Raw genomic sequence first — 16648 nt, 5'->3', positions numbered from 1 at the left:
GAGTTCAGCCCGGATCGGGCCGAGGAACACGACATGGACACCTTGTGTTGGCCAGCGGCGCCAGAGGAGGTCAGATCCCAAACGATGAATGTGAGCGTCAAAAAACCAAAGCAAGGTCAATGGGGTCAAACCAGGAGAAAGTCAACGAAAAAACAGATTGAAAATTTTAAAGCAGTTTTAAGCTTGAAAATACATATTAAAAAAATATTAAAAATTAAAACAACAATTTTTGAGACTTGAAAAAAAAGACCTAAAACTGTTACCAATTAAAAAATAATGTTCATTTGTACTTTCAACTTTCCATTTTTTTTTTTTTGATTTTCAATATTTTCTTTCAATTCTCTGTTTTCAGTTTCAATTCAGAGTTTTCGCTGCTGAGCTGATCCTAATTATAAATGGGGGCGGGGCTTTGAGCTCATTGGCTAAAGGGACATGGAGACTCCTCACTACACATCTTCTACACTTTTCTCAGACACACAAGAATATTTACTGTGTTTTGTTAACAGAAAACGCCATTTAGCAAAACGCAATGTTTTCTGCTAGCGAAACACTGTTTACATTTAGCAAAATGTAAACAGTGTTTCGCTAACTTTGTTTTGCTAATAGTGTTTTACTAACAGACAACTCTGCTAGTAAAACAGTGTTTTGATAACAGAAAACACTGTTAGCGAAACACAACAAAACAGCGTTTTGCTAATGGTGTTTGCTAACAGAAAATGCTGTTAGCAGAACAGTCTTTTGCTAATGTAAACACAGTTTTGCTAACAGAAAAAACTGCATTTTGCTAATGGTGTTTTGCTAACATGTCTTCTGATAGTAAAACAATCTTTTGCTAAAAGAAAACACTGTTTTCTCCAACAGAAAACAGTGTTAACAACAATCGCAGACAGAACTGCAATGAGAAAACACGTTTTCTGTTAGCCTACAGACCCCGCCCCCTCAGAAGATCCTGATTTGACCCCATAGAGGTGTTAGCGTGGAGGTTGGGAGAACTGACCCCCGCTGGGCTGAAAATGCTAGAGAGGAGAGCGCTTAGTTTCCCCGTGGTTCAAACCCCAGGCGCAATGGACCCTGACAGCCCGACACAGTGCCTGGTTTCCCCAGAACCCCTGAAAGACGACTGCTGAGGGGGTGGAGGTGACGGCCGGACAGGTGGAGGGGCTAAAGGCAGCAGGTAGGAGGTATCTTCAATTTAAGCTCTCTTTCTTTCCGTAGAGAACATTAAATCTTTTTTTTTAATTCTCTTTTAAGGACAAAAAGGTCAAAGGTTGCTGGATTTGTGCTGGCTCGTCGTCTCTCAGCGGCTCTGGATTTGCCCTTACAGATTGACTTCAGTTATTAAGGCTCAACGGGCAAGAGGTAAAACAACAACAGGTGCCCGGAACACACACTCATAAAAATCTGCTCTGATAATGTGTTTTTTATCGTTAAAACATGCACAAACACACACACGCACGCACACACGCGTGAACAAAAGTCCCCCCCTCCCTGCCGGAGTCGTCTCCTTCCACCACTCCTCTCTACGTTTCTATTTTTCAACATTTTCCTCCAAAAAAACTTTTTTTTTCTGTTCAGAATATGGCAGAGAAGAAAAAAACGAGGACTGAAGGCCTTTTTTTCCTAAAACAACAACACATCCAAAGCAAATACTGTTATCATAGAGGGGGGGGGGCAACAATGCGACTGATCCACCAAAAAACCCCAAAATCAGATTCTTGATTTAAATTCACAGTCTTGAAACTGTATCGTTGGAGGGGGACGGACAGATGTCACTTCAGCTGCTGTGGATGCAGACGAACCCCCCCACATTTACAAATGGTACGATCCAATCACTGTAGAGTTCATCCAAACTCCAGCGTTAGATCTACTTCTGGGCTGAACCGCCTCTGGGCACAGATGTAGCAGAACGTGAATCCCAAAGAAGACGAATCGATCCGTCGGTCCTCCCAGGAGATCAGGACGGCCAAAAGAGCAGCTGAAGTGACACCCCAGTAGAGACTGAAGGTCTCTGCTGTGTCCCCGCCTCTCCTCCGATGGATGGATGGAAAGGATGGATGGATTTCCTGGACGCTCCTCAGTCTCTTCCCTTCAGGCGGTGACGACTCGTAGAGTTCTGGATTGTACAGAGAGGACTTCCTCGGGATGGACGGCGAGGACGATTCCACCGCACGTGCATGCAAACATGAAGACGTCCCTAAAATCCGCCACGTTTCAAACGTCTTTTTTTGTTGTCGTCTGCAAACAGGATGAAGTCAATGCTGGTGAGGTGGGGAGGGGCGGGGCCGATGTGCTGTGAAGGACCGAATCGGCGGGGAGGAGTTGGTTAGGAGGTTCACATCATCACGTGGCGGCGGCGGTGCAGGGAGAGGTGGTCGGACCGGGAGAAGGAGCGGTCGCACTCAGTGCAGCGGAAAGGTTTGATTCCTGTGTGCTTGCGGAAATGTCGGGTGAGCTCGTCTGAGCGTGCAAAGCGCCAGGTGCAGCCCTCCCAGGTACAGTGGTAGGGTTTCTCTCCTGCAACAAAAGAAGAACGGCTCAGCGGGAATTCTTACAGAATTTGGGAATACATCACATCCCACTGTAAGTGGATACTTGACATCAATTCCTCAAACGGAGGTTGATCCGTACGGAACTGCAGGTTTTGGGGTCATCCGGACCCGTGGGGGGCCATACAGAACTGGCTGCTCCTTAAAGGGGTCCTACCATGAACATTCTACTTTTTGAGGTTTTAAATGCATTCTACTGATCATTCCTCACTATAAAGAACCTCAAAGTTGCATTTTGATCCGTTCATTAAGAGTAATCCATCAGACCAAACGAGCGGTTGGAAATGTGCTGATGTAAGATCGATACCAACAGCTCCCTCCAGGAAGAGTCTGTGCTGCAAGCTCCGCCCCCAGACTAACATAACTCTCAATGTATCCCCTTGTCCACTGATAATCAGCAAAAAACTTTCATTTTAGATGCAGAATACCGTATGTCTTCCAGTTGTGTCCTGTCTTCAATAAATTCCAGCTCAAATAGGAGTTTGTTACTTTTCCCGCGGCGCTCCTTAAGTTGGGTGTGAATGCACCTTAATAATGCTATACGAGTGATGATGTCATGTTTTTATTGTTATTCAATATTACCCTTGTTTTAACAACATTTACAGAACACTATTAATTGATTTTTTTTTGTTTTGAATAACTAAATGATGCACTTTTAGTTATTTATTGTAATATTTAGTTGTTTTCAGAGATTGGTGCACGATTTTTTAATTACTATAAACTAGATGTAAAATGATTTGCTTTTTAAAGAATGATGCACTGATCTATCGATCTATGGTCTATAGATCTGCGCTCTCACCTGTGTGTATTCTCCTGTGGGCTTTGAGGTGGGAGCTCTTGGTGTAAACTTTTTTGCAGCCTTCATAGTCGCACATGTGGATCCGTCGCCTCTTGAGGTCTAGAGAATCTGGATCGACTGGCTCCAAGTCCATAACTGACCTGGAACGAGTCAGAGGAGAGAGTTATCACTGCTAAACAATAAGAGGACTCTGTGGTGCAGTCAGTCCGATTCAAGTATCTACATCTTTGGTCAGCAGAGGGCAGCAGAGAGTCAGAAAAATAAGAAACTCCATTACCCTTCTCTTCTTGTTTTCCCCTAAATTGTTTGTTCTTATTTTTTTTAAATAAACTTAGAAGTCCTTCTTTGTGTATTTTCAATCTCTAAAAATATGATATAAACTGATCATTTGTTTTGTCAATTGCAGGATAAAAACACATCTGAAAGTAGAGAGTTTAAGCAAGTTAATAAAGTTCATAAATATGTTAATGATATTCAAAATTAAAGGTAAAAAGTGCTTTGGTTTTGTTGGCTGTTTTAGGACGAGGTGTGATGGCAGGCTCCTTATGTAACCTTGTTTACGCTCCACTTCTGGGACTGCCAGGCCCAGCAACACATGCACACACAAGTTTGTGCAGCTATCCTTACTGGGACGTTGCCTTTGCTTCTGTGGGTTTTCTGCAGCCTAACTTTGACCTTTCCCGGGTTGTGCTTCCCTCTAACTTAAACCTGACCTTTAAGGATTATTCTCTGTCTCACTGGAAGCTGTGAAAATGGTGGTCCCGGACAGGATGCTGAATGAACCCAAACCCCATGAGGTCATAAAAACAAGAACACACACACACTAGATTACAGCAATAAACCAGACTCCGCACCCTGAATTTCTGTTGATGCAGCCACACCCACTGGGCGTGGCCCACCTCTCAAACATACGGGAGCCTCTCACACATCACTCTTAAAGGTCGCGGTCTCCAAATGTTTCTGGTTCTGAACATCTTCACCGTGAAAGCCGCCACCTTCTTCATGAAAGCGCGCACTCTTGTCTCCCTGTGTTAAAGTCTGGGCGTCTCCGGCGTGTTCTGCTGTACGGAGCGTTATATAAGCTTATATAAGGATCCAGTCATGGCAGCACTGCAGTAATGTAATTAGTCAGGAGCCTGCAGGCGAGGGAGGTGACCCACACTAAGACCGAATTTCCCATAAAACCCTGCTGCGCATTAGCCTCTCTCTGGCCAGCCCTGCTGACTTGTATTATGGAGTCCACGGTCAGCTGATGTCACGCATGGATTCTGGTATTTATGTCCCGTCAACGGTTTTACCGACGCCTGATTTATGGTGGAGGACTGCGATTGGTCAGAGGCGCCTCAGGGTTTCGCCTCCAGGTCGTGTCCTGCTTTAGCTCACCGCGGAACACTTTAATGTTTATTGTTGAACCTTAAACCTTTTTTTCCCCAATTTGTGCTTTTAAGCAAAAAATCTTTCTCTGTAAATTTGTTTGATAAAATCATCCTGAGGAAAATGATCAGGAAAGAGAAAAAGGTTTGAGTGCAGGGCGAAGATCGTAGGTAAAGATGCTGAATATCTCCACCCTAAAATAGGCGTGTATCAATTAAATCCACCATAAATCCTGCTGGTCAATTGTATAACGTAATTGCAGACGGTATTTCTTGGCTAGCTGATGTTTTAGTTTGAGCTTAAACTTCAGGACTGTCATGTTTTTATTGTTGTTTCTGTACCTGAACCTTTATAAACAAATAAAAACTAGGCCCGGGAATCGATTAAAGAAATTAACTAATTAATCGCAAACCTGGAAAAAAATTATCGCGATTAATTGCTATAATTTTTTTTTGTCTCAATATTATCTGTGAATGATAACAATATGAAATCACACACAAAACTCTAGATTTAGAACATTTATTTTTAATTACTGCTGTCAACTGATTAAAAAAAAAATCTGATTAATCGCACTTTTGTGTTGGGATTAATCACGATTTATCACAATGTTTTACCAGGTAAAATGTATTTGTACAATATGGCACTGAACCATGGATCAAATAGTTCGCTTTTTGTGAAAAAGTGATCTAAACCACAAAAATAGCAAGAAAAAAGTACTAAAAACCGATTGAATATTTATTTCTTTAATAACCGACCATGGTATAAGCGGTATAATACCCAACAAAATGTTTAAATGCACACCATGGAAGCCTCAACCGCCGAGTTAAAGTGATTAATCTGAATTAACACATATTAAGGTGTTAATTCTTTTTGATCAATCACGTGCGTTAATGTTCACAGTCCTCATAAAAACACGAACTTTCTCACTTTATGTCACATTTTACATGAAAAAAGCACCACATCTGTAAGGTTTTTCTCCGTAAGTGTTTTAATTTAGGGCTGGGTTGGTAAAATCAATTAATCGATCTGAATCGATCTAACCAATCATGCTAAAGTCCGCTAGCTTGATGCTAACGTATAATGGAATTCCCCATAGGACAGCAAATGCTAACGCTCGGCCGATCCATAAAAGTAGAGATCAGACTAAAGCTAAAGACCACTTGATGCTAACATATAATTATAATAATAATAAATATAATAGCTAATGCTAACGCTAGCACTTGGTTGACCTAAACATACATTGCTGACTAAATATCATCTTTATAAACTCATAGGCAGGAGTGTTCCAAACTCTTTCAAGGAAATATTTTTAATGTAACCATCTGTGGTCTATGACATTGTTTTTTACTCATTCTTTCTTCTTCTTCTGGAATAAGGTGCAATGCTGTAGCGTGATCGCCCCCTAGTGGCCAAACTGAAACGACCTCCAGAAGAGGCAGAGCAATAGTTGGAGCTTCTGTTTGAGAATTCATGCAACACTGTATGATATTGACAGTCTCATTATAATTTCACTAATACATTTACAGTATGTTAATAGTATCAGATTAATATGAATATCTTAAAAACATATATAGATTATTAATGTATTTATAAACAGATGTGATTAAATGTGTAAACTCAAAATTGAATTGAATTGAGCGGATTGAAAGAATTGAAAAAAATCTGAATTGAATCAATGCTTGCAAGTTATTGGCGATACCCAGCCCTATTTCTATTACCCAGAATGCATCACTTTCTAAGCTATTTCACAGTTGAACCATCAAATAATGAAGCTCAGAAATCCCAGTTACATTAGAAACAACATTTTAAAAAAACATTTGTGATTTGTATCCAAATATTCTTTATCCTCAAACCAAAAAGTGATAAATAAATCCTTCCGTTAGCGTGAGACGACCTCACATGTATGATGGAATAAGAATAAATGTCAACAGCAGTCTGTGAGGGGTTCACAGAACCATCAGTCCAGCCTCCAGGGCGGCGTGACTCACCCTGCGTCCAGGCTTTGGGCGCTCAGCGAGGGCGATCTGGACTCTGTCCCGCTCTCCGCCTCGCTGTCGGTCTGGTACTCCACCGGAGACGTCGAGCCCGGTTTAATACGAACTGTAGGGGGAGAAAAGGAGGGCAGATGTCAACGGTTTGAAGAAACTCCATGAGATTAGGAACAAAGCAGAAAGCATGGATGGAGACCCGGCTGACCTGCAGGGGGTTGATTGGGAAGCAGCGGAGGAACCATGTGAGAAACCTGATCAGACGAAGACTGGGAGTGTGTATTGGGGAAGTTTCCCCTCAGAGGGCCGTCTACCTGCGGGATTGTTCTGCCTGAATCCACATCTTTCTGGATTTTGTACTCATTTTATTCAATTTTAATATATTTTTTTCCATTTGTTCCCTCTTTTATAATGTATATACTTCTTAAGATCATTTTCTCATATTGATTTGTTCATTTGCCCCTCATTTCTTTTTGTTTATCTTGTCCTGTTTTCTGCTTTTTAGGGATTTTCTTCCTCCTTTCCTCATGTTGGATATTTTTCTTCATTTCCATATTTCCGTAAACCTTTATTGTTTTCTATAAGTTTTTCCTCCTTTTGTTCCTCTCTCCATCCCTTCTCCTTCACAAAGTCGGAGCAGGAGGACAATAATGTGAACAGATGTTAATAAACTCGCAGATGCTAATTAGCAATTAAGCAAAAGACATCTCTCTGGAGGCGACGGAACGCTCTGGTTGATGTCCTCCAGGTTTTCTGAGCTCTACCACGTCTGCATGTAAAAACTAAGTTACATTTCTTTAGTTTGATCTGTTACAAAAAATAACATTGAATTAAAGCGACCAGCAGCGTTGTTTGCATTCTTTCCTTCGGCCTTGTCTTCCTGGTCAGAGCTACATGTGACCAAATCATTTTTGAAAGACGGCAGCTTTTCTATGGGGTTTATCTCCATAGCAACCATTTCATTTTTTTATCCCCTTTGGATGACGAACAGGTTTATGTCATTTTTAGAAGAATCATCAAAAGTACATTTTTGGATTTCCTTGGCAACGGAGGATTTTTGTTAACCACGCCCACATTTCTAATATGTTTATCTTGTATGTCATTTCATTTTGCTCACCTTGAGCCAGGGATTTTCCCGATATGTTGATAAAGTTTTCCATGCTAACACTGTTTAAAATCTACAAAATTCTAATTTCCATATTTTTTCCCAAATATCTTACCAATGATGCTGGAAAATTTAGGAGGCGATAGATTGAAATTCCTATGATGAGTTTAAATCTGCAGAAAGTACTAAAGGGGATTTTTAAAAATTCAAGATGGCCGCCTCTTCGTAAAGTCAAAGGCAAAAAACGTAAGTCTAACTTTGTAAACTTAAAGGGTAACACAACAGACTTCACTCTCAGCCCAGATTTGAAAAATGCAAAGAAAAGGGGGCGGTCTGAGTGGGGGAGGTGTGGTCTGGATCTGTGATTGACAGTGAGGTTAGCTTGAGGCTAACGTAGTCACTTAGCGTCTTCAATATGGAGAGGGATACCAAGCAGAGAGAGGTGGAGGTTGAGGATTTTTCTCCTCAACCTTCTCCCGAGGCCGGCGCTCACGGTCCAGACTGGAGGTCATCCGTGTTTCAGCGGTAAAATGATGCTAGCATCATAAACTAATAAAGGCTAACATATTAAGCTAACAGTCCCGAGTGAAACGTTCACTGGACAGCACTGAACCTCTGTTCCCTAAATTCCAAGTCTACAGGAATGTTGTGCTAGCCAATAGATTTTTGACACCTGAAGGCTCGCCATGCTAAAGCTAACGTGATAATAACCGACCGTTACGGAATCACTGATGGGCGGGGCCTTTATACTGGAGCAGAGCATGATGACGTGAAACTTCTGAAATGACGTGAGACTTACACCAGTCGACCAATCACAAAATTGAATTGTAATACCTCATTTCAACCTGTAGGGGGCAGCACACAGACAGAACTCACTTTAAAAGCCCCATTTAAAGCAGTTAACAGCCAAAAAAAGTTGATTTACTGTTTTGGTTTATTACTGTTTTACGCAAATTATTTGTTTCTGATGAAATTCTTGACTTTTATTGGTAAAATAGATCAGGAAACATTTTAATTGTGAAGTCTAAAAAAGTGCCCCCTCCCCCATGTGTGTTCCGCCTGCAGGAATGCAGAAGACGTGCTGTTCAAAGCCTGAAGAGACCAGAGGACGGGAGGGGGGGTGATGCCAGGAATTTGGACGGAGTCTCTGTGTGGGGGGGTCACATGGCAGAAGAAGGGGTAGTCTTTGTCTCCGGAGACAATTACCTCCACCACTGCAGCCTTCAGGTTTCAGAGGAGCAACGCCTCCTGTGCCTTCCATCCCTGCACCCTCTCCTCCCTCATCCTTCCTGCTGGACCCTCCCACCTCCACATCAACCGCCCACCGCCCGCCGTCTGCACCCACCTCTACAACTCCCACCGCAAAGGCAAACAGAAACCGCTCCTCCTTCACCATCTTCACTCTTTGGGTTTTACTCAGAGCAGACAAAAATTAGAAATTCAACCCATCCAGACATTTTATTCTAAATTTTGTTTGAGCAAAAAAAAATGTCTTAATTTTTAAATTCCACATTTAATGTTAAATAAAGCCTTAAATAAACTTTCACATGAATATAGAATATAGAGTCTCCTGGGAGAGTTTGTTTCTAACTGAACTGGAATTGATCTGTTTTTGTTCATATAAACACATTAATCAACACGTCGGTCTCCTTCACGAGACTCGAGCTGACTTTAATAAACTGACATGCTTTACTGTTCCCAAAGCAGCTTTTAATAATGTTTCCTACAAACCACTGCTCAAAATTACAGAATTAAATCCCACAGATTAAATGATTTGAGGTGTTAATAGATCTTTATATCAATCCATGTTCTATAATCTAGATTTATGGAGGCAGTAGAACGGGAAATATTGTGCTTATCTGTAAAATAAAAGAATAAATAATATAGATTATACTTTTACTTAGAAATTAAAGTCAATTGTGGCAAACGTTTTAGTTATTTTATGAAACAAAACAGTTATTGGATTTATTTATTTATTACTTTTTTAAATTTAAAGCCCCAAACATCCATAACTATGAAAGCGGTACGGATAATAAATCCTGAATGACAGCTCTATTTCACAGCAGCAGAAATGTAACCCAAACCTTAATGAAACACAATCCTGACATTTATTCTCTAAAATGACCATTTTTAATCTAAAAATGTGAATTTGACAGATTTGACCCAAACAGAGAAATACCACAACCTACACTTGATTTCTGACACCTGATAGACTAGAAGAACAAATTATGACCCAGGTGAATGTTTCATATGTGTCAGTTTAGTACAAATACTACGTGAAGGTAAAAAACAACAAGAAACCAACAGAAAATACACAAAGAGGTATGAAGGTAATGATAAGACGACGTATTTCAGTCAATTAGAGTTTTCTTTTTTAGGTGAAAGTTCTAAAAGTTACACTAAATTTAACTTTGAAAACTTTAAATATTTTCTGTTTTAATTAAAAACTAATGATAAGAACTAATTACAGCTGTTCATTTTTTATCCATGTCATCACAAGCAGATTTTAAATCCAACCACATAACTTTTTATTTAGACATTTTTGTGAATTCTTCCTCATTTCCACATTGTACATTTATACTTCTGTCATTTTGCTATTTTATTGATTACATGTTGATATTTTTCATTGTGTATTTCATCATATTTCACCTGAATTTAATATGTTTTGCTGATTGTACTCACTGACTGTTCATATTCTGCCTTCAAACAGAGTGTGACCCTGAATGACCCGGTTCAGGTGGAAAAATACCAAACTGGAACCAGGTCAGTTCAACATGTAACCACTAGGTGGCTTAGTGCAATTTCCTGTCAGTTTATTTACTCTAACATAAAACAAACAACTTCACAATAGAAGTAAACTTTATTATTACCATAAACAACTGTAATGAGATCTAAGGTCCTAGAGGAATGTTGAGGGCAAATATTTCTAAACTTTATTGATTTATTTAATATTTAAAATCACAAAAGTGTTCGATTGGTAATCAAGCAGTCTGCTTTAGACTCCCTTCATTTACCTATCATCAGAAGGGCGGAGCTTTGATGACGACCCACCTGAAAAAGACGACCAGAAAACCTGCATCTGGATCAATCAAGTCATGTGACCAGAGGGCGTGTCCGTGTATTTGTTCCCAGCTCTGAACAGTGAACCCGACTAAAGCTCGTCATACTGGAGCAAAACTGTTTGATGAAATTATAACCTGTTATGTCAGTGGAGACGACCTCTAGGGCGTGTCAATATGAAACACTACAAAGTGCTACAAGAACAAGTAAAAATTCCTGTTACACAGACCAGACATCTGTACCGGTGTCACCACTGACCAATAAGAACAGAGATTAAGAAACCAGTTTCACAGTAAAACAAGAGTTTGAAACCATCTTCATTCAGAGAAAAGACCAGCAGAGGGAATCAAGCATGTTTACTGCGTTACTGACAGCTGGATAAAAGAGATTTGTAGCCTCAGCTGCTCTAAGCTTCGTCCTGCTTGATGCCACGAAAACCAGGATCAGAACCGAAGAGAAATCCGTTTTTGGAATGTTCCTAAAGCGTTACACCCAAATGTCGTGATGGGTGGATACGGGCTGCTGTGGGCGAAAAATGGTCAAACCTGTAGATAGGTCGTAGACCACTCAGGGTTTTTCTATGGGCGTGCTGCGGGAAACATATTTAGTCTGTTTATATCTTAGCTATTGTTTATATTTTATGACTGACCTTCCGTATTGTTACCGGCGTAAAGCCCAATGAGTCAATTCTTTTGTGATATTGGGCAATAATATAAATAAAATGGAATTACTACACACGACAATGGTACGTTCCATTTTCATAATGTCCTTTAAGGTGTGTAGATTTACACACCTGCGCTCCCCTTAAGATGCAGCCACTCCTCTCTATGACCCTCTACGGAAAGAACAACTCAAAAAAACCCTTCAGCACTTAAATCTGCATATAACTAAGAATTTACTCTTAGATGTACTAAATGTAATTCAAAAATACTTACAAATGAAATTATCTTAATGTCTTCACCACTTATTCAAACATTGTTTGAGCTTTTTAAAATAAAAGACAATAAGGGAGGCGTGGCTAAAAAAAAACCTCATAAGTGGCAAAAAAAATATACTTTACTTCATATTTGTACATGGTACTTCACCTTTTCTGCCTCGTTCCTAATAAAGTTTTCCAAATATATGTCTTGTGCTCTATTATATTTGATCATTTTCTATGTCTGTATTGTTGCAAGGTCAAACTGTTGACCTCGTGTTTATTCTGGATATGACAAATAAAGCTTCATCCATTCAAACATCTAAATGTTTGGTAATTATTTTCATTTCTTAGTTTAAGAAAATTTAAACAAATAGAAAGGAATCTCTGATTTTATGGACCAATGAAGCTAAAAAATGAATGATTGAGGACAAAAGCAAATGTTGTCTTGCAAATATTGGACAACAAGTAAAAAATGAAAATATTTTTGTCCACTTTTTGCTGAACGTTTGTGCAACATTTGTGTGTTATCAATTTAATGTTATTTATGGTGAAAACTGTCACTAATTTGCAGGTTTTCTATTAAATCCATGTTGCCAGATCCCAGTGAGGTTCTAGTTCAGTATTTTTCCTGTTACTTTCAGTAAACATGGAAGCCAGATCGAAGCCAGATCGCATTCTCCCGTTATCAAAATGCCCAGTCCTCCTCCATCCACACAGTGTTGTTGTGGCTTCAGTGTCTTTTGAGTCCTCCAAAAGTTTTAAAAACTGTATTCTGTAAAGAAAATCCGGATTTGATGATGTAAGAAGTCCAGATAAGACTTTGATCCAGCCTGAACCCATTTCAAAAGAAGTCCTCTGATGAGAAAGCCGTCCGCTGTAAAGGAGCGTGTGAAGAAGTCATTAAACGGTGTTTTCTGAACCTACATTTATTACAGCTAAAGCTGCACCGTCATGTTTGCCAACTAAGAAGAGAAATCCACCGGTGACGGCTGACTGACGACTTCTTTGTGTCGTCTTTTGACTGAAGCGAACACCTGACTAAGTTAAACAACAATGACCACGTCATGAAACGCAGATGAAAGCCGTAACCAAACAGCTTATTTCTAATGGACTGGCTGGTCATGTTGGGGCCTGACTTTTCCATCGTGGCGTTGGCGGTAAAACAAGCTCTGGTTTGCATTCAGCAGAACTTTGTCCATTTTGTCCAAATTGGTCTTTGAGGAATGTCTGTGAACACTACGACAGACAGAAAATGACTTCCATCAGATTCTCCTCTTGGTTCATGTAAAACTTGATGATAAATTGGTGAACAGTTTTAGTCTGTGCCTCTCCACAGTCAGAGTTTGTCTGTCATCAGGTTAGAATCACTTGCTCCAGGAAGTGAGTGAACGTCCTTAAGCGAACCCCAATGAGAAGAGAAACATCCACTTAGACCAGAGGTCTCATACTGAAGGGCCATTTTGCAGCCCAAGCCTTAATATGAAAAGTTCAATGTCTACTAAGAAATATCTTCTGCATGTCCATGTTTCCTTGATGACAGCTTTGTATTGTTTCGGCTTGCTTTATGTTTAAAACTTTGCATTTGTTATTGGCATTGGATCTGGTCGTCAGAAAAGTCCTTAGCAACAGTTTCTAGCGTCATTACCTCCTGTAGTTTCACAGGACATGCAGAAGATATTGGTTAGTAGTACATAGACATGAACAAATGTTCAATAAACTTGTTCAGTAGACATAGACAATGGACCCAAGACATAGACAACGGACAAAAGACATAGACAATGATCCAAAGACAAAGATAACAGACCAAAGACATAGACAACGGACAAAAGACATAGACAATGGACCCAAGACATAGACAGTGGACGCAAAAACATATTTTTGGCCCAAATGGAACCCCATATGGCCCAGCCTTAACCAGACTCTGCCTTCAGTGGCCCCATGGTAAACTGAGTTTGAGAAACCTGGCTTATAGACTAACTGGTAAAACAGGCTTCCACTTCTTTGATGAACTGCCTAAAGATTTCAGGTTGCCTAATCAATAACTAGATGCATTGACGGACAAATGTAAAAGGGAGAACATTTGTTCTGCGATCATCTGTCCCAACAAGTTAATCAATTGATACGGTTTTTAAAACAAACATGTGAGAGGATGGAGTCACAGCTTTTTGGATTCATAAGAGAAATAAGGATCCAAAGATGTTTGCGTAGCCGTACTTTGTGGAATAGATTTGATAGAGTTTTCTGTCAGCATTGTGGACTTGATGTTATTAAAGTCGATGTTAATCAATAAGTTCAGAAAGTGGCTTTACTGAAGTTCACTGCAAATATCTTTCGAGAAGTTTGACTCATTTTAATTAATTCTACTTCCTGTTCCAAGACATTTGGTTGAAGTAGCGACACCAGCATGTTTTGACTCACCGGAACCTTCTGAGCGCCCGTCGCTGCCGATGAGCGGCACTGTGATGGCGGCCGTGGCGACGCCATCGGGAGGCACGGTGGTGTAGACGACGGGCAGCGACTGCACCACCACAGGGATGGTCTGCAACTGGCCGACCTTGCTCGGCATGGTGACCGAAGGGATTGTGTGGATGACGTGGAGGATCTGCTGACCTCCTGCACCCTGTGTGGCTAAGATGGAGCCCGGAGAGAGGACCTGGAGGAGAAGAAGACCGGCAGATTGGAGCCAACTCTCCGCTGCATCACCTTCTGCTAGATTAAAAGTGGTGGTTACCATGGAGCCTATGGATTGTACCGCAGAGGGGACCGGCGTCGCCGGGAGGCTGGGCTGCGTCACAGCGGTGCCGGGCGACGGGTTGGCTGTGGGGTTGGCTGTGGAAGAGGAGCGCGGCTTGTTGAGCGAGAGGTCGACGGGCTCGGTCTGGTCCTCGGTGGGGCTCGGCTGAGGGGAACTGGGTTCTGTCTTGCATTCAGACTTCACCTTCAGGTCTGTTGGCTGTGAACAATCATCACCTACATTGGCCTGTTGGGAGGAACAGGAAGACAAGAAAACAGTTTGAGGAAAGTGAAAAAATGGCCACACGTTGGGAAGTTTGGAACGATTGATTATAGATTTATTCTAAATGTCTCAGTGTTGTGGGGAAACTACAAAAACTGTTCAACAGAAACTGGTTGCATTCAGACTGGACACATTTGGTCCACTTTGTGAACCTTCATTTCCCCCAATAAACTGGAACAAAATTTCCGTCTGAATACGCAGAAATGAATCCTAGTCCGGGACCAGGGACCACTCTCAGATCCATCTTTCAGTTTGTTTTCAACTTTCTTCACTCTGAGATTCCTCAGTCTGAATGCGCTTCGAGGGCAAAATAACTGAACCAAACGGCCGCCGTAGCCAGCGATAAACACGTTAGGAAAGAGGAAATCGGTGAGCTGTGGACAAGTGTAAAGCATTGATAGTCCTGTTAGCAAAAAGGAAGTCATTGGTCCAACTGATTACTTGTCAGAGCGTAGAACCTCCATCTTTCTCTTTTTGTACTGACCCGCCCTCATCACTGTTGGCCAATAACTGAAGAGATCTTTAGTCAAGTGGTTTTGTGTAGAAAGTTTGGTCCAAAACAGAAACATCCTGTAAAAGCCAGACTGAATACAGGATGTCTGAATTCAGTATTGTCTGAATACAACCTTCAGGACTTGATCCGAACCAACGGACTTTCCCGGTCTGAATACATCTCATGACAACGATGAAACCGTCCACACTCACTTGGTTGTTTTTGGTTCACTCTAGTTACTGCAAAGTCAGACAGATGAAGAACGTTTCTATAGTATGGAAAAAAAGTCACAAATAAAGAAAGATGTCCTCTTTTTTTAAATAAAAAACTTGGAGTGGAACCAATTACTGTATATGAGAATTGGACCAAGTGAGTGTGACGTCAAAATGGTTTCTTCTAGTTCCAACTAGTCAATCGAGTTGCCATTTTTTTGCAATACAAACACCCCGATGTGGGAGCTGGATGTCATCAGCAATCAGAGATTGGTCCAAGGAGGCAACGTTTCTATGGCAACCAGTCTGACCCATAAGGAGTGAGCTTTTTGGAAGGCCACACCCCTACCACTTGAAAGTGGATTACACAAAATCTGTCAATCAAATGTGAATCTTGGATGTGGGGGCCGGCAGGCTCCACCTACTTTGATTGAGGCAACTGACTCGTTGGTTTATAACTTGAACTACAGAAAAAAATGTTGAAAAATTAGGATCAAGAAGATGTCAAGAAAAGGTATCAGATCTAAAATGGTTATTCTGACCAATAGAATGAATGTTTAGTTCTCTAAAGAAGTCTTGACTTCTTGGAGCCACTTCCTGTTTGGAACGCGGGGGGAGGGGTCACTCAATCCAGTTCTCATGTACAGTCAATAGTATGGACGCTGATTTAAAGGTGAATTTCAAATCAGAAATCAAACAGCAAAACATCTTGCATCCAAAGCAATTAATTCTGATCTGTTTTGCAAAAGTAATGGTTTGAAACCCCACGTCTCCATGGAGACCCCCCATGAGAAACCGGCAGAGCCAAGCTAAAGGCATGCAGCCTCGGTTTCTGGTTCAGAAACACTTCTGTGAGCAGCTCAGACCCGAACATGTATCTTTCATGGTCTGACCTCCTTTTTCAGAGGATAGAAACGTTCATGTTTGCTTTGAGGAGCTGCTTCCTCCCAGATAAACACTCTCAGCCAGCCTGCATCAGTCTTTTCCACACGCTGCGCCCCAGTTTTCCTCAGAGCAAAAGGAGCGCCCCGACCGCCTCGCTAGCCGCCGTGCAGCGCCAAAGTACAGGGAACAATGGCGGCTGTGTGGCTCGCTGTGGGAGAGAGAAAGTGAGACAGACAGAAGGGCTGCATGGG

The 16648-nt window shown here is 41.2% G+C and overlaps 1 protein-coding gene across 1 annotated transcript in view; it reads right to left on the bottom strand.

The window, feature by feature from the left end:
- Positions 1 to 478: 478 nt before the first annotated feature.
- The window catches only part of klf8 (Kruppel-like factor 8), a gene marked incomplete at its 5' end in the record, with an annotated part of 34171 nt that continues 18001 nt past the window's right edge, over positions 479 to 16648 (bottom strand). Inside the window, 5 exon segments of the mRNA XM_024263609.1 lie at positions 479 to 2514; positions 3346 to 3485; positions 6708 to 6819; positions 14210 to 14444; positions 14523 to 14771. Coding sequence (XP_024119377.1) covers positions 2333 to 2514; positions 3346 to 3485; positions 6708 to 6819; positions 14210 to 14444; positions 14523 to 14771 — 918 coding nt within the window.

The sequence above is a fragment of the Oryzias melastigma genome, linkage group LG14 (assembly GCF_002922805.2).
Source record: "Oryzias melastigma strain HK-1 linkage group LG14, ASM292280v2, whole genome shotgun sequence".
Classification (NCBI taxonomy): Eukaryota; Metazoa; Chordata; class Actinopteri; order Beloniformes; family Adrianichthyidae; genus Oryzias; species Oryzias melastigma.
The sequence above is the reverse complement of the archived record's forward strand: the minus strand, read 5'-3'. Positions and strand labels throughout refer to the sequence as shown.